We start from the raw sequence: 25,354 nt of genomic DNA on the forward strand, positions 1-25,354 counted from the left end.
TCTCAGTAAAAGATGACACTGATGCTAACTTATGATCCATTTTGTCCAAATGTAAGCTCATATTGCTCCAGTATTTGTATGAACACTTAATGCTCAACAGTACTCCAGGAAGAACTCCCCCACTTAGAGTATGATTTAACTTCTAAATGGTTTCAATGGGAGCTACTTTTCCACATTGCTGAGGAAATGCATTGAACATCATCAGAATCGTTATGATGAGTGAGCTGAGCGAGGAACCGATTCCATTAAAGGTCCCATGACATGGTGCTCTTTGGATGCTTTTATATAGGCCTTAGTGGTCAGCTAATACTGTACTTCCAGATCGGCCCACCTGAGCTTCCATTTTCTCAAAATCAGAGCAGGATACCCAGGGCTTAGTTTACACCTATCGTTATTTCTAGCCACAGGGGGACCATCGGCAGGCTGGAGGAACTCATATTAATGTTTAAAAAACTCAAAGTGATACCATGGGAACTTTTAAGAAGCAGAGGCTTGTTACAGTTGTACTAATCTTATGCATGTAAACATGTAAACTACTGCATTCGTTGCTGTAATTTAAAAATTCTGCACTAATTGACTTTACTTTGTCAAGTACTTTGTTTTTTACTTTGTCTAAATTATATAATCTAATCTTTCACAATGTGGCAGCAGTCCATGATTTCTTAATTTAAGGAAAAGCCTCTAAAACTGAGTTAAGACAGCTGAATAGACAATACAATAGTTATGAACATTTTAACATTTAGCATACCAAAGTGCAAAGACATTAGGACCAGCTCAAATTGTGAATCTCAAAGCGCTATTTGTTGTAGATTCTCCACTTAAAAAGTCATAAGGGAGAAAGAAAATGATGTGAACGTGCTTTAAAAAGAGTCCGGATTCATTAAAACATGGTTTGCAGTCATGGCATGTATAATCTAATAAGTATGTGTATATACTACTAAAGGCCAGCCCCCAAATTCAGCAATTTTATTCAAAGATCCCAATTGAATTCTCAGACTTTGATCTGCGCCAGAAAGAGTGCCCTCACTGCTCTTACTTTTCCAAATGAACCTCCCCACCCATCCCTCCACAAACCCTGGAACTTCTCCAGCTCCATCCAGTCACAAAGCTGGATGTTTCCTGTACAAACCCCTGGCGTCGGTCCATCTTCTAAATGAATCTGTCTTCTGAAGTGCTCACCAAAAAAGAAGTTGTGCGTTTAAAAATATATATATATTTTACTCTCCTGTTCTCTGTGGAGGGTAAGTAATATCCCGCCTGAAGCCAATCCACTCGGCACCACGCCTGCCTTTCATGGCAACTGGAAAGAAACAGAAACAGACAGACAGAAATAGAAAGAAGGAGAAGAACAGGGGAGAGGACAGCAGAGTACATATGGTTGTTGTGATAAGAAATGAGGAGTGTCGAGAAATGCCAGTAGCACATACAGGGAGAAACATAATTCAAATTCAGCAGACATTTTTATTCAAGCCGTGGGCGGGGGGAGGGAAGAGACTTTACTGGGAGCTCTTTAAGGCTGTTATTGGATTCTTTTTGGCATAGATGTTTTAAAAATTACAACCGATTCCAACATGACACAACAAACCTTAATCTCTCTCTCTCTTTTCTTTGATCTGTTGTCTCTTCTCCCCCAGAGAGTCCCAGTACAGCACCAAGTCTTTTGAGCAGACGCTCGGTGTGGATCTGTGTGGAACGGCAGGTAGGTGTTTGTTTAAATACTAAAAGTACTAAAAGCTAAAATACTGCTCTAAAGATGCAGGCGTAAGGGACAGGGATTGTGGGGCCAAATCTTATTTGGTTTGGGATTAGAAGTAAGAGCAAGCCGTGCCTCAGCATTGTCAGAGATACACTAGACTTTTACGACATAGATGAGAAGATTGATACCACTCTCGTATCTATAAATTAAATTATGTTAGCTTAGCATAAATACTGAGTAAAAAGGGAAGCTGCAATAAGACTCTGTACAAAGTAGGGCTGCATCTAAAGATTATTTTAAATGTTGAATAATCTGTTGATAACTTTCTCAATCAATGGAGAAGTTATTTGGTCTATAAAATGTCAGAAAATTGTGAAAAGTGTCGTCAGGGATTCCCAAGATGGCGTCCTCAGATGTCCCGTTTTGCCCAGAGCTCAAAGATATTCAGTTTACTGTCACAGAGGAGGGAAGAAACAAAAAAAAATATATTCACATTTAAGAAGGAGGAATTGGATATTTTTTTTCCTTTAAAAAAAAAAAAAAAAAAAAAAATACTCAAACCGATTAATCGTTTTTTCAAAAATAGTAAATGTCTGAATTCATTTAATAGTTGACAAATAATCTTTATCTTTGCAGTGCGAGTCCAAAGGACACAAATGTGATTCATTGTTTAATCCAAAAAAACAACAGTAAAAGGGGAGGTTATTTGCTGGACTATTTTTTGGCAGGAAGCAGTGCTCACCTGGGTATCCCTTCCCTTCCCTCCCCCCTCAGGTCTCACCCCTCCCACCACCCCGCCTCACAAACCAGTGGAGGATGAGCTCTTTAAGCCAGCCGAGGGAGGAAAGGGAGGTGAAGGAACAGTTGGTGTTGATGGTGGCAGTGAGGCCTCAAGCACCATCACCGCTTCGAAGGGCTCGTCCTGGCTGAGCCGCACCCACCACCAGCGGAAGCTTCCAGAGCAAACGGAGCTGTATGCCCAACTGCGGCGCATGGGCCAGGCCGGCGACATCGACACCCACCGCACCTTTGGGGACCACGACTACTGTGCTCTGAGCCTCGGGGAGAGCCGCAAGCGCAGCGCCGCCATGCTCGGCGCCATCTTGCAGGCGCAAGGAGGGAGCGATGGAGTTGGATCCCAAGCACCCAAAGCTGCGGACAATCAGGTATCGGATGGAAATGGAAAGGAGAACAGGGAAAGGCTGGATGTGTCAGAAATCGCAGAACTGCTTGAGCACCACACGCCGACGGTGGTGATATCATCATCACCGCCGCTACACTGCCAATCGCCAGCTGCCACGCCGCCGGTCTCAGAGGAAGAGGCGGAGCGCTCGTCTCGCTCCCCCTCCCCCATTCTCCTGTGTCCTGACTCCCCCGCCAGCAAGACAGACTCCAGGTGAGACAGAGAAACAATGAGTGTGGGAGGAGGGGAAAGAGAGGTGTGAGAATATGGGTCAAGGAGATAAGATTTCACAATGAAATGCAGCGGGAAGATAGCGGCATGGGGCAGAAGGAAGAGACAATAAGAGTAGACCACAGCATTAGAATGAGAGAAATTGAAAGAACAACTTTGCATCTCAAGTCTTTTCACGTACAACTCTCTGGGGTAATTTTCTCAGCATATTGTGCCACATACAGTAATCCAGCTGCTTCACAACACAGTGTCTACAGTCTGAATGCACTCTTTTGTCTATGTAAAAATAAATGGCTTGATGTACAGTGTCATTGCAAAATATAAAATCTCCGATGGTTGACAATTTCCCATTGTCTTGCGGCATATCCACACCCAATCTAGAAGACGAGGGTAAACAAAGGTGCCAAAATGAAAACCGCTCACGTCGAATGCTTAACTAACTCTACATGCAGACATCTTTGGTTGAAATGCGCTGCAAACATCAAGTCAAATCACCAGCCGCTGTTACTTCAACGTATTGCATCTTGTGGCTAGTCAAAAGAACGTGTCGTAATTAGAGACGTCTTGATACTGATACCAGTATCAATATGGCCTCCAATACTGGCTAAAACACTGGTATCGGTAAGTACTGGAGTTTATACATCAAACAGATACCACGTAATAAACCAAACAAAGAAAGTCTACCTTAAAGTAGTTTATTGATGTTCTTTTTCCGTTGTAACTGACTGCCAAACTGGATGATAAAAGAAAGTTCAGTGGCGTTAATTGTTTGTGTTTGTTCCTGTTTCACCAAGAGTTTAACCTGAGTTAGACCAACAACAAAGACAGAAATCATGTCACATCCATACAGGGATAGTAGTATACCGCTGTGACAACATAATTAAATTATATGACAGATCGGATAGTACAGTATAGGTTTGGATAGTAAGAATCGGAATCCGTATCGGGAAGCAAAAAACTGTATTGGATGATCTCTAGTCGTAATTGCATCGCAGAAATGCGACCAACTGTTCACCTCGCTGCTTTTGAATTTGGAATAAAATGTATTACGGTTAAATACTGATTTGAGATTTGTCTTTCTCAAAAATGTCTGAATGTACAAAGGGTGATGCACTGCACTGTGAGGGTGATTTAGGTAGTCACTAACTGCGTTCTGATCTGTAGCATGAAAATGAAATACAGTATGAAAAAACAATTGTTCTCAACAACCTTCCAATCAATGACTATACTGTCTAACGTAGAAGTTTAGTATCATTTCTATCCTTGTAAGATTTAGTTTAAAGTGACTGTCACACAGTCAATAAGGTCAGCGGTTATAGGATTTCTGGACATGGAAGACAATGGCAGCGAAAAAGGGTGGGGATGTAAAAGTAAGAGACAGCGCTATTCTGCAGTCAGTGGAAGAAAGTCTCCTTTTCTGCTGCGGTTCACCCATTTCTGTCATTCTGTATGACATTTCAGTTTCACCTTGTGTCCGTCCTTATCTCACTGACTATGCTCTCTGTCCTTCCCCTTTTCTTTCTTGTTCTCTTTTAGTGAGAACTCAGAGATCTGTACCGACGACAAGCAGAGGAACAAAGCCAAGTCTGACGAGGTACAGAGAACACACACGTTCTGCAGTCTTCTGCACACAGCAATAGTGTTGAATTAAAGAAACACCTCTAAAGGTCAAATGGTTCATGCCCTAAAACAAACAAAGATTAAACAATTTTGGACATGCCAACACACTTAGCATACCAACACCATACAATGTATCTTCAGATTCATACTGTGGCTACAAGATCAAAATAACGGACTGCATGTATATGAACACAGGGCGTGTGTTGAGTTTCAGGATGCCGCCCTACACTCACTCTTACTAGTTCAGTTCCCACATCTATAAGTATTCTGTATTGTCCTTTGTCCTGACTGTTGCCATGGTTTCCCTGTTGCCAGGACAACTGCCAGGTGTTTTACATCCACAACCTCCCAACCAGTGTGACCCAGAACATGCTGAGGAAACGCTTCCAGGTTTTTGGCAAACCTGAGGACTGCAAAGTCATCATCTGCAACGAGTAAGTGTCCTGATTTGGATCCCTCGATCTGAAGAGAGGAGCTACGGGAGCTTTTTAAAGATACATTGAACTTGTTTTTTGTGTGCTAAAGGGCACAGATTGACAGTTTTAAATGCAGCCGTTGGAAGTGTTGTTGTACTAATGTCATTAATTCTTACTAGGATGAGATGTTAGCACTTGAAATGAAATGTAAATAGTAAGTCATCAGAGAAGCTGTTCTGGAAGTAAGTGAAGTGAAGAAATCTGGCAACCTATTGGGAACAGTTGAGATGCAACAAACACAAAAGATAATGAGAAAATAAGAAAGCAGTATTTGCTGATCAACTTTAGTTTTCAAAAAAGGTGGGCTGCAAACTTTTTAAAGACTTCAGCAGAATTTAAAAAAAAAAAAAAAACTGACAATTTGTCGGAAAGCATTTGTCAAGCCTAGTGGTACCTTTGCAAATTACAATTGTAACGACTACTTTAGCAATTTGAGCCCCCAGTATTCCTGTTTTGTTCTAATGCCTTAAACCTTATACTGAAACCATGTTAACCACTGATAACCACTAAGTGCAAACCAATGAAATACTTAGCTTCTCATTTCTATATAGGTTACTCTAGGTGATCTGGCTTTCTATACACCATAAAAAGACACAAATAAAATACGAAATTCTCTGAATATTGTCCTTGACTAAGGCACTGATCTCTGAACTGGAGTTGGGGTCCCTGGCCCGATACTGTCGCTGGCCACTGCTAAATGGTTCAATTGCAGGGGCCAAATTTCCCCATGGGGAATGATTAAACATGGCTTTAAAAAGTTTAACAAAATAAGGGTGCCCTTTTTTGTTGTTGCAGACAAACCCAAATATGTGTCCATTCAAGTTTTGTAAATTTGATACAGTGCTCCAATGTCCTTTATGTAGTACATAGAAATCAGGCATCAGTCCAGAGAAAAATCTGATCAAATTTCCTCTGTGGTTTTTCTGTATTGGACTACTTCAATCCAATCATCCTTTCAATATGTGCATTGAATGCACATTGAATGAAAGGAGGCATATAATTCATTTGATAGAATGTACCTTTTCATCCTTCCAAGAGCAAACTGTCATTATCTTAATGCATGGACGTCTGTCTCTATACTTCTCTGGTTCTAGAGAACGCTGTGGGGTGATAAAGATCCGCCAGTCGGGGGTTCAAAAGCACTGGAGAGAGCGGGAGACTGTTTTCCAGAATGGACCAGCAGGCCTACGGAGGCTGACAAGGAAACGCTACATAGATCTTGGTAATGCACACACACTGACAAAGTTACACTGTAAGTAGCTTAAATAGCAGTCCCCCCAGGATTTTGCCATGTTGCGATTGCGCCAATTCAAGCAAATTTAACACATTTTTAACAAAGTTTCCCGCAACTTCAACCAATCCGTGCCAGACTTTCTATCAGCATTTGACGCCGAGAGCCAATGACCAAGCGGGAGTGAGAAGGGGTTGACGTCACACATACGTCGCCAAATTCATTTCCTTGTTTCTGATATGAAGACGTGTGTGACTCATATATCTCACATTCACCAAACGTTCAGCAATTGGCGGTGCAAAACATTTCAGAGCGTCCTGCCAATTTGTATACATTCATATACTGTTCCAATCCCGTCAGCTCTCTGCAGTGGACAGGGTTGCTCACTTCCCCCCCGCGAATGACGCACGCTCACACACAAACACACGCAGTGGATGTATGAAAAAACAGAGATGCGTGTACAAGATGTCCTAAATTGAGGACAGCTACCCTCGTTATTATAAGTGCAATGATAAGTTAAAGTCCAATGAGTACTTTATTAAACCGTATGTGTGTCCCAGCCCAGGATAGGAAATGAACAATGTAAAGATCAACAAGCTATTGACATGTTCAAATTTGATTCATTCAATACATTTTTTGTTTTTGTTTTAAATCCACCAGCCATTTTCATTTGCCGCATCCTCAGCATTATTGGTGAGGTTACTAGGAAAACTAAGCCTAGAGTAATTTTATTCTTCTCAAAACAGATTTCCTTTTTATTTTTAAAGAACTATACAAAAAAAGTTGCAACTTCATTGCAAAGATACAAGAACATCGCAACTTTCATCGCAGTTTTTTACAAAAGCTCCCACTACATCAGGCATTTTGGGCGGCAACAATCTAAAAAAAAGGCAGCGAAATCCTGGAGGGACTGAAATAGTAAACCAGCATGATGATTTAGCATAGTAATATAGTTACTCTGCCTGGTTTTGCGGTAGCTAATTTCTAGTTATTATTACTAGCAATTTTTGTTTGGAAAAAAATATATATATCAAGTGGTTTAAAATCGGACAATAGCGCAAGCAAAAATACCACGCACGTTTACTGCAGCTGTGTTTAAGAAACACACAGTCAATCTGAAATTTTCAAGTTGCCATTATCTTTAGGTATGGTAGGTATGTTAGGTATGGTACTCAAGTAAGATTGAGAGGAATTTGACTTTTTTTTCTGTCTTGTACTGTAGATGAGGCAGGTCCGGGCCCTGTCAAGAGCAAGTACGATGCACTGGACTTTGACACTCTGCTGAAGGAGGCCCAAAAGTCCCTGCACCGCTGACAGCTCGGCACCCCTGACTGGCCAGCCTTAGTACACTGCAGCAACACCCCTCCTACTACTGGGCTCTGCCATCAGACAGGCCTTTTAGTACCTCCATGCAAGGCAACTTCGCAAATGTTTACATTTTTACCATTGGAATAAAGAAACGATAAGGACCTGGTTGTTTTTTAAGTTTCTATCACCGGAGGATACTGCTTAAAAACGAGGAAGCCACTGGGAGTCCGGAGGATTTAAGAGACAATGGAGGAAGTAGGATGTTTAACAGCAATGGTACAACAACTACAAACAATAATGATAGTTCTTTGCTGAACAACAAAAACCTAGCCGTCTGTGTTGGTGGCACCATCGCCCGTCTGGATGAGCGGGCATGAGAGACCTCTGTAGCAAATCCTTGCTATTCCTGCGTTGCGTTGGTCGTCGTGGTGTGTGTTTCTGCGTGTGTGCGTGTTCTTTGTTCCGTTTGTTTTGTAAAAAAAAGAAAAAAGAAATACTCCCTTTTCCGGTTACGTGTGGTGAACCTACAAGTTGTGTTCGCCATGAAGTTGTGTGGTTGTATAACCAGAACAAAAAAATTAACCCTGCTTTCGTTTAGCAAAAATTGTGGACGTTACAAATTTCAAAATCCTATTGTGTGTGTGTGTGTGTGTGTTATGGACAACGAATATGGAAAAAAATACATTTAACGTAATCATTTCATGACTGATAAAGTTTACAAATCTAAAATGAAGAAGAAAAAAATCATGTTTTCTTTTTTGTAACAGTAGTGCTTCCTTGATTTGATCTATGCACTGTAAAGGCCGCGATCAGACAGAGCGCGTTTGCAGGTTGTTAAACGGGAGGCGCACTGCACTGCCTTTGTTGTTGACGACACCCCCGTCAGACAAGTTGCCTCTTTTTATTTTTCTTGCTAGGCATCCATTGGATCTTCTTGTTGTTTTGCTTTGAAGTTCATGACGTCAGGCGCTTTTTACGCTCTGAGAGGAAGTTTTTTCCACTCAAGGCATTCAGGGCGCTCCGGGGAAAAAAAGGCAAAGCGCTCAGCAACGCAACTGCTTCACTCTCATTGAAAACTATTACACAAAGCCACCCCAGGCTGCTAAAACGCACTATGTCTGATCTGGGCCTAAGGAGGCAAATGACTCCACTGTCCTCCACTTTCCCCCTTTGACTCTAATCTCTTACTCTGCCATGCTGACTATTTTGGCTTCTGCTACTGGCTGCTGCAGGCTCTGTTTGCTAGACGTTTTCATACAGCAAGACCTCAACTAGGTCCTGGAAAAAACTTACCTTAAATGTTGCACATGTTGTGAGCTGGCTTCAAAATAAGAAAAAAAAAGAAAATATAAAAAATACTAGTTTGATCAGATTTATTTACTGTCAGTGTAAAACTAAATCTTAGGATTGGAAATTTGAAAAAAATTTAATTTAGAAATTATTTAAGGGTTGAGTCAGAATTAGCTAGTGTCCTCGCGGTTTTTCAGAATCGTGTTTTTACATACTTCATGGGTTGATTTCAACTACATTTATTTCCGACATCTCAAAGTGGTTTCAAAGTATCTTTGATACTGGACATGTGTCCAATAAAGGCTGCAGCCGGATGACAACCCCTGAATGCCACAGCCAATGCAACACTTTGTTTACATTGGGACTGCAGCAAGCAGGCCTACAATGGGGAAATAAAGATGGTAGCCATAGACGCATTTCCATACCATGTCATACTTAGTTCTTTGCTGAACTCAGTATGAAGTCACCACATCCGCTCTTTGTCCAGATCATCACAGTCCAATCTGCTTTCACAACGTACTATAAGTGCTTTTTCGATGGTCTAGGAATCATTTTTTCCTGGTGATACAAGTGCTTCATGTTTGGTTAGCTTGACATTGGGTTTCAAAAATACAAAGAAAAAGACCAATTTGCTCTCCATAATCCACCCATGCAATATTGCCATTGCCAGAAGTAGACTAATCTGTTGCTTTAAATGGAATGTATTCAAGAATCTGAATGTAATCATCGTATTTCCCCCACTTCTGCCCAAGATTGTGGACTTCTTTGGTGTGTAGGCGTCCCGTTGACTGCAGTGACAAATTAATGGCTTTAAGTACAGTCTAAGTAGGACCTAATTCACATTCCTGATGCAGCCAGTAGCACCTGCCGTGAAAAGGGAGAGAGCCTCCAAACCCGCCAATACAGTGGTACCAAACCTACACAGCCAGGGAACAAGCGAGGGATGGGCTTGAAAGTAAGAAAAACAATCGGCCGAGAATCGGTTTCTCGTCTGCGAGGTACTGTATCAGCTGAGCATCTCTACCTCACATCCATCCATCCCTGCTCCTCCTGTGTTTTTATTTCCTCCTCCTACTGGATGCTCTCCCCCATCTCCTTACTCTTTTTTTGTCAGAAAAGTTCTTTACGTCAGTTGAGTTTTATGGGTAGTTTGGGAGATAGTGTTTGATTTTTTATAGTATGACTCCTCCTGAACCCACTCGTGAGGGGAATAATCTCTCTCTTTCTCTAACTCTTTCGCTTGCCTCATAATGGCTCTTAGCGTGTCCGTTTCTTGGCGTCTCGACCCTGTGTCCGTGTGTAACTGAGTGTTTCGTCTTTGTCTCGTGTTTGAGTCGGACACTGCTGACGCTTGCAGGTTGGTGAGGAGGGGTGGGGAGGGGTTGAACGGTGGCTTGGTGGTTAGTTGGTCACTGAGTGCGTTTGAAGATTCCCTAAATTTTCCTGTTTTCTCTAGGGACATGCCATTCTCCGGGATTTCCCCATTTTTCCTCTCCTTGCCCAGGAATTTCAACTAAACGCAGACCGACTCACTAACTTTAACTCAATAGCTTTCCGTCTCTCACGGGTTCAAGGCCCTTTTACCAGGTCTTCCACAAACCCTGGTAAACTTCCGCTTTCTAACAGGTAATCCTCCAGCCCCATCCTCTTCCTTGTCTTTGTCTATTCTAATCAACTCCTTGGTAACACACAAAAAATTGAATGTTTACATCACTAGATTCTCCTTTGACTTTATTAGGAACGCACACTAAGTACAAAGGCGCCTTATTCAGCGTTAAAAAAAACAGCAAGTGAAGTGGCCTAGAGGCCTAGCGTTACCTTTCTCCAGGCTCACTGATGTCTAAAACTAAACAAATACAATTTAGTGCTATACATACTGATTGAGAAACAAGGTGTCAACTTTTTTTTTCTTTTAAAAGGAAGAAAAAAAACGACATTTTAACAACTAATTGCAACTGAATGAGTATTTGTGCTTAGTATGTATACTACTAAAAAGTGAGAGAATGTGCTGGTTTACATATTAAAAAAGTAAATATATTAATATATATGAATATAAAATGTGTATATAGCACTATGCCTCGTTGTAAACATAAAATGTATTGTGTGTTTTCTTTTGTGTTTTTTTAAAGTGTCGGGTCATAGTTGATTGCTAATCAGACATTTGGTCAGGTCAGTTTAGTTCCAATGACTTTATGTTGTTTCAATACAGGGAGGAAATGAAGGGAAAAAATTAACATAACACAAAGTCCAACACTGTTGTATAAGAGACTAAAAGAGATACAAGTAGATTCATTTTCTTTGCTGTTTATGAAATGACTAAATATTTGTTAACGTTTTTGTCTTTCTTTAAAAGCAATTTGAAATGCAATACATAATAATCTTAACTTTAAGACAGCCTTTCTGAAAAACAGAGGTAATAATGTACAGGTAGTAATGTGTATGGTTGGCAACACGGGCAATCTTTGAGGTGCAGATTCAATAGGCTACTGTACTGTATGTAGACTGCTGTTAAACACACAAAAATCATAAAAATCTACAGGAGGAATGTGGTAAGTTGTGCCGTAAACACATAACACGTATACAAAACGAATTGTATTGATATACTCTTGCACAAATAACGTCCCAAGTAGTGAAATATCTTCACAGTTTTTTTCTTCGTGTTGAAAAGGAAGCCATTGTAACTATGTTGTAACCATTTTTTTGATGGTGCACAGATTTGTTCAGATGTGAATTGCATTGAACACGTACAGTTACAGCAAATAACTATACATGTATGACTGGTAAAAGAATGTGGGAGGGAGAAAAAAGTTGTCGCTGGTTTGACCCGGTTCAAGTCGCACTAGTTGATACAGATAGACACTGTAGAAATCTCAGTTTCACTGCTGCAACTCGTCTTCATCCCAAAAAGGAAGCACTTGGATTGAATCAATAACATTCAAATATAAGTTACAGAATGGTGTTATGGTCCAACTAGCTGGGAGGCAGTCTACTTTTGTGTTAGCAAGATTGTAAAGTACTGAAGCAGAATAAATGGTAAAGCAGGAAGGAAGCCTGATTTGACAAATTTGTGGGTGCTGCATAGAAACAAACCGCAGTTTTATATCAAAGTTGTATGAGAGAATGGTGGAAGTCAAGGGTGGGAACGGTAGAAGAAATTTGCTTTTAAACTCCTGTGGAACATTTTTGGATTTAGTTCTTACCAATGACCAAAAATGTTACCATAAAAGGCTTTTAAATGGCAAGTCTTAACACTTTGCTAACGTTTTCACATAAAACTATTGTAAAGCCAGCTCTTGTTTAACTTGTGGCTTTGTTGTCTTTGTGGAGGACGAGCATAGATTCTACTTATAATGCAGAATTCAGACTTCCACCTATTTGAGGAAATCTTGAGACTTAAAGCATGTGGTGGGATTTCTACAGTGGCTGCCGCTGTGCCTGTGAGAGTGCCTCCATGGTCCTAGAGGTCGAAACAACCCCAATTTTCATCATGGCAAGCCTTAAAAATCAATCGGGGTGGGGGGGGAAACAAAGCTAGCACTAGCTTTTCTTTTAGTTTCAACTCCTTTCCAATCCAATGTGGTTTATTATTGAATAATTACTGACGTAATTAAAACTTTTTTCAATAGCCATATTATAAAAGATATATACATATATATGAATATATATATTTGTGTGTTTGTGTAGATATCTAGATGATTATATACTTTCTTATAGAAAACTTTGATGTTGACCATTCTCCTCAGTGTTTTTGAGAACACGTTGACACATTTCAACATAATAATACTGCTGTCTAATTGGTCTAGGTCCTAGGTCGATGGACAACAAATTCGTAAAATAAAATAAACTGTAAAAAACAAAAATTAAAAAAAAAGAATTCCCCTTGTCAGAATGCAATACCTTTATGTCCATTTTTCATTTCACAACAATGGAAAATGGCAAGAAAACCATAAAACTTGAGAGGCAAGTTGACCAAAAAGAAAAAACTTCAACAACTTGTCATAAATTGTGGCGTTTTTAACGGCCGCATCAGATTCAGTTTTATGGATGTCATGTTTCCAATGCCATGGCCCACTAAAAACACTTGTTTTTGTGTCACTTACTGTTTTTAGTTTTGGAAAACAATGTACCTGTTAACTAGCTACACCATCTAATTAGCCCCTACCAGGACAGGTGTGTTTGCAATACCGGCCTCAGATTCCACTTCTCTGTTTGATCTGCGACATGGTTAAGTCATATTTCAGCATCAAAAGTTGTACAGTACACAGAAACTAATGGGTACCCTGTCAAACTTCTAGGAAACAGTGATGTCAAATAGGCACTTAGTACGGACTGTAAAACTGTCAAAATCTGCTAAATGTGAGTGGGTGTGTTTTTTTTTTTGATGGATACAAATATTTCGACATAAAAGGGCATACATTGTTTTTGATTGTTTTTCATTACTATCGACTTTATTGTCTATTTACATCTAATGACTATCAAATTCACAAATGATTTTTTTTTCTTTTTTAACTTAGTTTTTGGTAAAACAGAAAAGGTAACTGCTAGTGAGATTTTATATTTTTACATATGTTGGTTTTATTTTTTGCGTTTCTTTTCTTTTTTATTTATACGCCTAGTTTGGATGTCTTTAAATGGTGTTTTTTCCGTTTTGTGTGATTTCATATGTCTTGAGAATGTGGAGACAAAGGCATTTCAGTATTTTTGAATTGTTAAAATCTAGTTTCATAGAAACGGAAGTATCTGATGTTATAAATTATATTTTAATTCATGTAAATAGTTTAAAACAGAAGACTATGGCTTCCTTTTAAACTGAATACATTTCTCTTCAGAGATTGTTTACATTATGGAACTGTAGAGATGTGCTCCTCATTTACTGTATAAAGTACATATATTCATTCATTTGCCTCCAAAAAATAAAATCCTAATGAACAGCATTAGTTCAGTGTATGTGGTGATTTCTGACCGACAAGTGTCCAAAGAGCACATTGAAATGTATAGATGTGATTGCTTACTGTTAACCATTTAGGGAATTTAGATACAAAATATCAAAATACAGCATACAGGACTTTTTTTTTTGGCACTGATTTTGCACATTTGTACCTGAATTACCTGGATGAAGTTGTTCCATAGTTTGGTCAGTTTAAAGGATTAAACTTCTACTGTTTTCTTCTCGTAAACAGATTCCATGAAAATACCAAAAGAAACTATTCCATTTGTTACTGAAGATGTTAATCTTTTTAATCAGGTCACAAATGTGTGGATCTGTAATTTCCTTAAAATAGGCTGGGTACTGTAGTTTTTAGTAAATGCCACTCAAATTGGACTAAATACAAATTTAGTGCACTAGAGCAGAGATCTTCAAAAGGGGCTCTGGGAACCCATAATAAGAAAAAAGTCTATTTGTGGGGAAAGAAACATACACAGATACTGTTCATCCTAAGGATTTAGTGTGCCACATGTATGTTTAACAATGAAACATGAATTTTAAAATCATGCCAATTATTAATTTATTAGCTTAGTATTCTATGCACTAAAAAAGGTATGTATAGGGGCTTTAGGCCACCCTACATGTTGTTGTAGGCCCAGTTTAATATGCAACTTAATTGTATACAATAAATGTAGTCAGGGATCCCTGATCAGTCTTGAAGTTGAAGAAATGTTGAAGACCCTTGCTCTGGAGAGAATTTGGGAGGGCAGGATGGCTTATGCTGATGCTTTAGGCAGGGATCCTTAAGTGGGCTCCAAGGGGTCCCCAGCATGAAAGGGAATCATTTATTTTACTCTAAATCCATCTATAATAAAAGTGACATATTGACAGAATGTATGACTATTATGATCATTGTTTTTATACACTTTTGTAATAAAACATCTAAAACAACAAATCCTATCCGATGCGGGACACTGGTGAAATTGTTTCTTAGCAAATGGGGGTCAGTGGTCTAATTTGTGTCAGTTTAGGGGACATGGAAAAGTTTGGGAACCACTGCTCTATGGCAACGAGGAATAAGATCAGGCTTTGGCTGCACAGACAAAACGTGTTAGTAGGATTAGTTAATTGATGGATTGCTTCTATTAATGGGATTTGTCCTGTAAATTACACTTTTTTGTTTTTGTCATAAACACGTATTTTAATCTTTAAATTCCATCCAGTCTTTAAACAACAAAAAGCAAGCATCATCTCAGCAACATTGTGTCCTCAGTGTTCCCTGCATGATTAACTTTTGCTTTGGCCCTAGAAAGGTTTCTTACAAGTTCAGTGTACGATTATTTAACTTTCTGTATGTTCCTCTCCACTGTGAAATTGTGGTGAAGAAATGCAGCCAGGGTAAAAAGCCTTTAAATAAATAATGTGGAAACCATCATCTTTTTATTTCTAAGTCTACATTCTTTCATGAAATGAACTTTGTTTTTATGGCTTTGCTGTTACATAACCACTTCAAACTGACATTTCACTCATACATACTTCTGTCTTAAATTTTACACTTTACTGTCTTGAAATTCTCATGGATGACAAGTTATTACAGGATGCAATTATAGTTTTTAATGTAAGAAATTTCTTGTGACTGGCCGGGAAATCATCAAAACAGCATGGTTTCTCTTCACGAAGACAGCATTGACATGTTAAAGAGCTACTATAAAGTTTATTTTAGAAAACAGTGTCCTGAAGGAGGCAACTTGTGTTCCAGCACAGAGGACATAATGGTCTACAGGTGCTTGTTTTATTGTGTCCTTGGACTATATGCTCTTTTTTCTGCAATGGGGAAGTAAAAATCTTACTGACTACAACTCTTGCATTTGCTTTATTATTATTTGTATAAAGTTATGGTGGTATAAAGTTTCTCTGTCTGTTGTTTGTACTTGCTGCTACAACAAGCCCATCTTCATGCCAATAATACCAATTTGAACCTCTCCAATCTGGTTTTCATCCCCTCTACAGCACTGAAATCGCTCTCCTCAAAGTCCTCAACAACCTCGTCACCTCTGCTGACACCGGTTCCCTCAATATAATCCCTTATCCTCCTCGACCTGAGTGCAGCCTTCAATACCGTGAGCCATAACATCCTGTTCACCAGACTCAAAGACCTCGGTATCAAAGGTACTGCACTCAGCTGGTTCAGCACCTACCTTTCCAACAGATCCCACTTCATCTATCTCCATAACCATAATCCGTACTCTGCCCCCTCCTCTACATCATCTACAATCTCCCCCTCAATCAGATACTCCACCACTTCAACCTGCACTTCCACTGCTATGCTGACAACTCCCAGATCTACCTCAGCACTAAATCCCCCCACAATCCTTCCCTCTCCCACATCAACTCCTGTCTGTCAGCTATTAAAACGTAAATGCAACACAACTTCCTCAAACTCAAGCAGCGATAAAACAGAATTTCTCCTCATAGGCTCCAAATCCACACTCAGCAAAATGAATAACCCCACTCTCACCATCTCCCCAGGTGTGGTGTGATCTTTGACACCCTCTTTGTCATTAAAACCTCCTTTTTACCTCTGCAACATAGCCAAACTCAGACTCTCTCTCACACACCCAGCTGCTAAAAAACTCATTTACGCCTTCATCTCTTCCTGACTGGACTACTGCAACTCACTTCTCTTTGGCATTAGCTCTACCAACATAAACTGACTCCATCTGGTTCAGAACGCAGCCTCCGCTCCAAATCCTGGCATCACATCACTCTAGCCCTAAAACAACTCCACTGGCTCCCTATCTCCCACCAGATCACCTACAAAATCCTGGTCCTCACTTACAAAACCTTCTACCATCTGGCACCTTAATACTTCACTGACCTCCTCTCCCCCTACCAACCCTCACGGTCCCTCAGATTCCCCTCAGCCGGGCTCCTCTGCATCCACAAGTCCAAACTCTTGAGTTTTGGGGACAGAGCCTTCTCCAGGGCAGCTCCCAGGCTCTGGATGTCCCTCCCCCAAGAAATCTGCAACTCTTTTGTTTTGCTCTGTTTTTATTTAGTTGTACATTATTTGTATTATCTTCATGCCCTGTAAAGCGGCTTTGAGTTAGAGAAAAGCGCTATATAAATTCAATTAATTATTATTAAATCATCTCTCTCATTGGGTTCAGTTACTACAAAACAAAAACAAATGAATAATATAGAGTCTGGTTACACAACCTGACTGCATTTTTTGTGTGTATTTTCCTGTTGTGATCAGTCTTTTCATGCTGTGAAGAGGTTTAGCGGTACTCTCTGCTGTCCACACACAAACACACACACAAACACACACACACACACACACACACACACACACACACACACACACACACGATTAAACAGCATCCCATTAACAGGCTGCTGGCAATTTTCCGCCTGGCTAGACTGTGATTCACATGTGAATGCACTGATAATGCATGGGACATCACTATACCAGCACTGCCGTACTGATGGTCTCTAGTCATCTATCCTCCCCGCATCAGCAAAAACACATGGGACAATTTATGTTCTTCAAAGTCCCCAGTAGGCTACGAAGAAGAAAAATATAAATGTAACAGGCCAAAATCAATTATTTTCAACCTGGTATGGAGCTAATGGCACAAGGAAAGGACTAAAGATATAAATGAGAGTAAACACAATTTCATCAATGGTAAAATAGGTCTCTCAGTAAGACCGACCATAGAAAAAAGCCCAGCTATATACAGATATTGACCAACTAAAACCAACCAAATTACATTAAGACCCATGCAGTAGACCCCTCTGAGCTGAGCAAAACATAATCCCATCAGGCATGAGCATTGATTCAAACGTTAGGAGATTTAGTTCTCGACTCTGTTTATTTATTTATTTTTGCGAAAACAATACTTTCAGTCTGACAGGGCTTTCACACCAACAGCAAGGTAATTATTTCTAACAGAGGTAGCGGCTGTGCTCTCTCTTGGTCAGCTGGTGAGCCAATGAACAGTGCACAGATTTTCCACCAGGTTGTGCAGCCAAAGTTGAACCAAATGGCTTTCTGACACCAAATATAATGGCCTCCTTCACATCAGGCCCCAGTAAGTTCATCTAAGAAAAATGGTAAAAAAGTTGAAAGTTTTTTTTTCTGTGTTTTTAGTTCTGTAATTCTACTCTTCGATCCTACAGGGAGTAAAAAGACTCGAGCACCAAGATCCGAACTGTCTACAGGACACTATCACAAAAAAATGCATGGAGCGATTTATGGGAAACAGAAAAAAGGACTAAAACCACTGCTTATACACACCCAGAAGTCACACATCAGCATGAGCACCCCCTTGAAGTCCACTCTCCTTTTAGCTCTGGTTTTGTCTCCACCAACTCTTGAGAATATCTGGCACTTTAGCAGCTATGTGGTTCCATTTTTATTCACCAGCAAGTTGCAATTGTAGGGGGCTTTCACACTGAAAATGTTTTTGCTATTGATCTAGTAAGTTTAAGGTTAGGTTTCACAATGCAGTTATGCAAGTGCACTAAAGAACCATACGTGACAAAAATACGTCCTGTCGTTATCAAAAACGTGAGCTGCATCTCCCAACAGTTGTAATTGTTTGGTTTGTAGACGGCGTTCCCTGTACTCTCGCTTCCCCTCTTTGTGTCCGAGTTTTTTCAGCCGACTGCTGCTGTACCCGCGCTGCCGCTGCTCTTTTGGTTTTGTTGCGTTGAAAAGCAAGACACTGGAACTCTACTTGTGGTTTGAGGAGCTGCAGCATTTATTAAGAGTTGAACTGAAACCTACACTGTACATTTACTACCACTTAACAAGTAAACTGCTGATGTATTTTCAGCTGTGATAGCCAACAGCTGTCTGCTCTGAGCGCATTCACCGTCACTTCCTCTCAAGTACACACTAAGTACTGAGCTATTCCTTAAAGGAGCTTCCCCGGTCTTATAACACGTAGATAGCCTGCCGTAAATAGCCTCTTGTATTTGGCCCAACAGTCCAAACCATCCAAAAAATACTTAAACACTAGAAAGAAACGGAGACTGCCTCTTTTGGTCCGACCAAATTTCTGCTGTTTGATGTCAGGTGTGAAATCCCCGTTAGTCTGACTGCTGTTGTGCTGGGTTTTTCAAAACTTGTTTGCTGGAAACTATGTTGATGAGAACTTCAGACTGAAGAAAACAATCAGAAACCAATACACAGTGTGTAAAATGTGTAGAGCTACACATTTCAGAGTGAATTCCTAGTTGTATTGGCACTGCATGTGGCCATTTAAACACTGCACAAAGCTGCCTTATTCAGGACACTGTGTTCTGCATGCTCTTTGGTTTCCTGTATTGAAATCTCCTTCTTTTGGTCACTACCAAGAGCTCATGACCATGGGTGAGAGCTTGAACACAAATAGAGCAATTCACATCCAGGCTCCAGCCTTCTTCCTTCCAGCATGAGTGCCCGGTGCGATGCATTATTACGCAACAAGCCTACTCAACGGTGAACAAGACTCTAAAATACTTTTACTTGCGGCAGCATTTCACTCCTAATCTGAACGGGGCAATCTATCGTAACATAGCCTCAGAGAGAACCTGACTCTCGTTCCAAGTCATTCACATTTTGGCTACCCACTAACACAGTGTACACTTCAAGTCACAATCTGATGAAGCGAGCAGAACTACACCATTTGTAAAAAAGTGGAGCAACAACCCTGCGATCCCAGAAGCATAGACTCATCATTCCTCAAATAAAATTGTACAGATTTGAGTCACGAATATCACAAGGCAAAGCAAGGCGAGGCAGCTTTATTTGTATAGCCCATTTCAGCAACAGGGCAATTCAAAGTGCTTTACACAAAATCAGTTCAACAGAAAAAACACAAGTGTCTTCAAAAGAAAAACAAACCAAAAAATTCATAAAATAGATAAACACAATGGTAAACTTGAGACTACCTTCACACTAATTAGTCAGTGTTAGTGCTACCTTTCGTGATCACCGTCAGTGTCACTACCCTTCACGACTCTATTTTTGGAGACGTTACCTTTCGTCTCTTTGGTCTCTTCTTCACACTAATCAAGCCAATCTAGTGCTGCCTTTCGTGTCTATTTACAACACTACACATTCACACTTTTTCTTTAAAGTGTTAATCTTTAGGTCTATCATGAGACAGATAAAACATAAGTGTCATAAGCATTAAAAAACAATAAAACACAGGAATAGATAAAATAGACAGCCCCTGCTCACTACAAACACAGCTCTTATGTGTGGTTATAAATGAACCAAATGGCTTGTAGCAAAGCACCGAACAATCTATGTAACATTATGTAATTTAACAGATGTGGCCTCCTGACCATGAAGCTGAATCCACTCTTCTCTGAAATATTTCAATAAAAGCTAAATGGCATAACCTTCATGAAGGGAGCATTTATTGCAAGGCTGCTGTATTATACTGCATTAGTTTTAGCAAGATATCCCTATTAAAATCCCTATTCACAGTATATTTGTAAATCTAACTACAGTGAGATGGATATTAAATAACTTGAGTATGATTAGTATAAGAAGTGACTTTTTAGGGATGTGTACTTGTAAAGCAACAACCTTATTTTTTTGGGTGAATAATTGTACAGACCAAAGCAAGAGGAGAAAGCAGAGGATGAGAAATCTTGCCGTCAGCCATTTCCTGTCCGGCTGTCCTCTGTTCGGTGGTTTCTGTGGGGTAGTCGTGACTGCAGCAAATAGGGCTGCTCTGCAGTGCAGTGCAGAGCTATTATACACACAGTGTCATCCCCATGAGCTTCAGCTTAACTCTGACACCAGGACAAGACACAACTGTCAACTAAAACCCTCCTGACTTCTATTTATTTGCCACAGTTCCTAATGTTAAGAATCGTGAATTATGATTGATGGAGCGGCTCATCAATCATAATTCACGATTCTTAACATTAGGAACTGTGGCAAATAAATTTCCAATGCTTTGGATAGCATTGTGACCAAATATGTGACATTTATAAAATGACACCAATCCGCCTTTGTTGAATTGGGGCACATCTGTTTGATTATTTGTTTCAGCCTTTTTTTCCTTCTTTCCGTCTTGCTTTTGTCAAGCGTAGTATCTTACACACTAATGGTTAATGTGTCCCTTCAGCTTTAGCTGGGCAAATTAAACTATTCATCTTTTACATTCTGGGTACACACTACACGTTTTAGTCTGCAGCTTTAATGCTGTACAGATCATTTGACTGACAATTTTGTGGAGCTCACACTCTATGCAAGAATTCTGCCTATAAAAAAGTTAATTCAACATTTTTAAAACAGATCTTTTGACAGCAGCCATGTAGAAAATTGGACAGCGGACCTGCTCAAACAACAAGACAGCCGTCCAGACATAAGAAACGGATTGCTGATTGCTAAAGCATTTATTCAGTCATTATGACCCCAGCCAAACTGCACATGAAACAACCAACCAGCAGATGTTGTCCCAGACTTTTAGGGCAACTCATTTGGGGGTAAAATCAGGCTTAACCCGTGCAGTGCCTGGCGTTACACAGATTTGCAGACAATGGCAGCATATTGTCAGAGTACTGGACTAAATGTTATTAAATAAAATTTCACTCATTGGTCTAAAAAGGAAAAAAACTATTGTTTGGTCATTCCTCATTGTGTGGCGGACACTGCTGATTAGGGACATTTAGAAACTGAATGAATCTAGAGATTGAAAGAACAGGTAGCGTGGACAAATAGGTGAGCTATATTTGTATGGTTGTCCAAATACCATCTGCAATATATTAAGTGATTTTTTTTCATTACTTAGCATAGACCAATTGGTCTTGCAACTTTAAAAACTGGACGAGATATGTGTATTCTCAAAGTTTGTAAGCTTCAATTTTACACGAAACCTTAATTTCAAACATAAAACCATAACCAGTTCCTCAAAAATAACCTTTTTGCCGTAAAATGTGGCAATGACAACCTTTTCTTTGAAGGTCCCATGGAATGAAAATGTCACTTTGTGAGTTTTTTAAACATTAACAAGAGTTCTTATAGCCTGTCTATGGTCCCCCAGTGGCTAGAAATGGCAATACATGTAAACTGAGCCCTGGGTATCCTGCTATGCCTTTGAAAATGAAAGTTCAGATGGGCTGATCTGGAATCTAGCTCATTTTGACCTCATAAGAGGAACGGTTTGGGTCTGGTTTGCCCACCCAGAGAAACACCCATGAGAGAGACATCATGGCCTCCAACTTGCACTCCCTCTCTCCTACTCTAAAGCTTCAGAATCAGAAATGGCACATACTAAGAAAAGCTCATTGTAGGACTGGCTCTAGTGGCTGTAATTCTGCACCAAGGCTGAATTTTAGAAAATAGACTTCAGATATGGTATTGGGGGACCACTAAGGGTATATTAAAGCATCTAAAGAGCACCATGTCATGGGACCTTGAAGGGTCTCAGCTTTTTATAAAATTTAATTTAATAACCTCAATCAGGGGTGGACTGGGACAAACATTCGGCTCACGTGAGATTATGGCACCAGCAGCATGCAACGCACTTACAAGCTTTCATATTTTACAAAAGACACATGCACACCGAAGCAATTCAGGAAATGTTCAAATAAACCACCGTGGCACCATCTTAGAATAAAATGGAAATGGATACGCTCACATATTTTAGTATGTATTACTTGTACGACAGACACACACTGGATCAGTAGCTGGATTGCTGCTGCCAGTCACGGGTAAATGAGCTAATTTACTGCTGCTATCAGTTGCTTTAGTGGACAAAAAAACATTTGTTTAATCTCACATTTAGCTGAACCAGCCTTTAGCATGATTTATGGTTCTGCGTTCTGAGGCTCCACGCAGAGCTTTCGCCGTAGTTTACGTACGTGGCCTGATGTTTGTACTTGTGTGTTGGTGGGTGCATTGAGCCGGCATGTGTGTGTGTTGGGAGTGGGTGATACAGCGAGGGAGAAAGTGACGATGATTAGCTTTGGGGCGAGTAGCAACTCTAGAGCCATAGTGAGAAAAAAACAAAGTGTCCGCCCTGTGCTTTCTTTCCTTGTTTTCTCTTTTTTTGGATTAGCCCAACCCACTGTTGACAGATTGAAGAAAGAGCTAGAAAGCCTTGGTTTAGTGGTTTGCTGATATTTATTTAACTGTGAGTGTTTAATTTACAGTCAGTCCTCCTCTACCATGTTGAAGACATCGGCAGTGTGGCAGCATTTTACAAAATTAGATAATGGAAAAAAGTTGAATGCAAAGTTTGCAAGCAACAGTTTGCAAATCGCAGCTCGACTACAAACATGGCGTATCACCTAAAAACGGTAAGCTAACCTGTCTGCGTTTGGTGGCCATGTCTGTTTTGAGTAGGCTATTTGAACATATCAGAACTGGCATATTTCTTAGTCCAAATATCGTTGTATAACTACCGGCGCACCCACCCGCAACTACAGTAGCGTTCCCCAGACCCCCCCAGACCCCGCTGGATGTTAAGCTTCTATCATCCATACGCAAAAATAATATCACGGAAGGACTTGTGGACTTTATTGCTCAGGATATGAGGCCCATTGCTGCTGTGGAAGCCTGAGGTTTTAAGAACTTGTTAATATACAGCGCCAGTACGCCACACCATCATGCATGGACTAACTGGAAAATGTGAGGGACTCAAAGAGAAAGTTTCAGAGTTAATGCAACACAGCGAGGCACTGAGCTTGATCACGGATATGTTTAAATATACATTATATTTGAAAGTGGACGTGCCTTTTGTGTTTAAGAGCAAAAGCTTTAAATTTACAGTCTATTCTTGTCTCCATGTCCAGCCACTCTGTGCGAGGACATGCAGCGCTGTCAGAGCCGACAAACGAGTGTCATTTCGGTCCCCCCCCGCAGTCAGACCACCGGGGCAACCTGTGACGCCACACACTCCCCCAAAGTCGATTTTTTTGTTGAAATTTCAGGACTTCAGTCGATCAAGATTTAACAACAAAAGTTAGAAAACCTGTTCATTTACATCTGGAGTACATTATTCATTATTTGCACACTTTTTAGCAACCTTCATTTTTCATCAAATCTAACTGAACTTTAATTTGAGTTATGTTTATCTACGGATGAACCAATTAAGTAAGTTTTAAATTGCATTGCGTTGATTTCCATTTTTTGAAAAGAGGTTTTCACATCATCTACAGCTTCCTCAGTGGTCTTCCCGGGACACTGAGAACAGACAGCATACATGACACACTGCAGAGAGCAGTATCAGGCAAAAGGCCACCTCGTGCAACACACTGACAACCGTTAGATTCAGTGGATGCTGGCCCTGAGTCACACACCTGCACAAAATGATGACATAAAGCCAAAGACCTCTGATATACTTTTACATTAACCTTTTTTTGTTTGTCTTTTTACCACATTTGAAAAAAAAAAACATTTTCCGAAACAAAAAGGACACAAAAATTATATCAAAACAAGACAATGGCTACAACATAATTCACAAGCTATATACCTTAAAGACATACATGTAACATTAAGTTATACTTAACAATATCAAGTTGTACCAGTGATATTTGTTTCCAATTCATAAGTATAGTCCTCTTTATGGTGAGAAAAGCTAGCTCAACTATACGTTGTACAGGTCTTGCTTGTATATTTTCCAGTCTGCTTTTCATTTAGAAATATGAACATTCAGAATTACTTTTAAAACTTTTACATAAAGCTTGACTAAACAATTTGTTGTGACAATTCTGGTGCTACTTTGATGATTATCACTGCATTAATTCCTGTTGATTAATGCCAATGTTTAATATTGTTTGTCTGCTATGTTAATATCTATCTGGACTACAGAAAATCACATTACACTCCAACCGGGTTACATTTAGGTTAAATATAACATTTGTAACATTTAAATTAGTATTATTTAATCTAGCTAGTAATTATATAAACCCCAAAACATCCGTTGACTCCCCAGGGGACTTTGAGCCTGAGATAGAGAACAAATGAGTCGCAGTTCCGCAGTACTTGGTGCTACATTTATAAAGCAGATGCAAGCAAATTCAATGTCTTGCCGTTTGTGATACGGTTGGTTTCCTGCACGGATCCTGCATTTTGCTCGAATTGTTAAGATAAGCCTCTTAACAATCCTCATGAGACGTGTATACATCGCACCTGCTGCGACTGAAATTATTTGGCATTGTTTTGCACATGTATTAAAGAAAGGTGAGTGAAGACTAAATGAAAAAGGTCTATGTGTCCTCCTGAGAGCATTTCTCCTCCATCCCATTGTTGTCTTACTTTAATATGCTTTGGTCTTGGGGGACAAATCCAACTATCGCAGAAGTTATTTTAAGTGTTTTTGGCACTTCTTTTCTCTTGCGATTAGTTAATTAATCATACTATTGAGCTTATTAGTAATTT

The 25,354-nt window shown here is 39.9% G+C and overlaps 1 protein-coding gene across 2 annotated transcripts in view; it reads left to right on the plus strand.

Moving 5' to 3' along the window:
• ppargc1b (peroxisome proliferator-activated receptor gamma, coactivator 1 beta) overlaps positions 1-12,906 on the plus strand; it is a 93,045-nt gene extending 80,139 nt beyond the window's left edge. The window contains exons 7-12 of one of the 2 annotated variants that reach the window (XM_034883099.1): positions 1,632-1,699; positions 2,471-3,092; positions 4,647-4,704; positions 5,046-5,164; positions 6,301-6,428; positions 7,660-12,906. In XM_034883099.1, coding sequence (XP_034738990.1) covers positions 1,632-1,699; positions 2,471-3,092; positions 4,647-4,704; positions 5,046-5,164; positions 6,301-6,428; positions 7,660-7,751 — 1,087 coding nt within the window. In that variant the 3' untranslated portion in view covers positions 7,752-12,906. The remainder of the gene's footprint in view (positions 1-1,631; positions 1,700-2,470; positions 3,093-4,646; positions 4,705-5,045; positions 5,165-6,300; positions 6,429-7,659) is intronic. The other variant, XM_034883100.1, reaches the window with a different exon arrangement.
• Positions 12,907-25,354: the final 12,448 nt, after the last annotated feature.

This window comes from Etheostoma cragini, chromosome 10 (genome assembly GCF_013103735.1).
Source record: "Etheostoma cragini isolate CJK2018 chromosome 10, CSU_Ecrag_1.0, whole genome shotgun sequence".
Taxonomy (NCBI): domain Eukaryota; kingdom Metazoa; phylum Chordata; class Actinopteri; order Perciformes; family Percidae; genus Etheostoma; species Etheostoma cragini.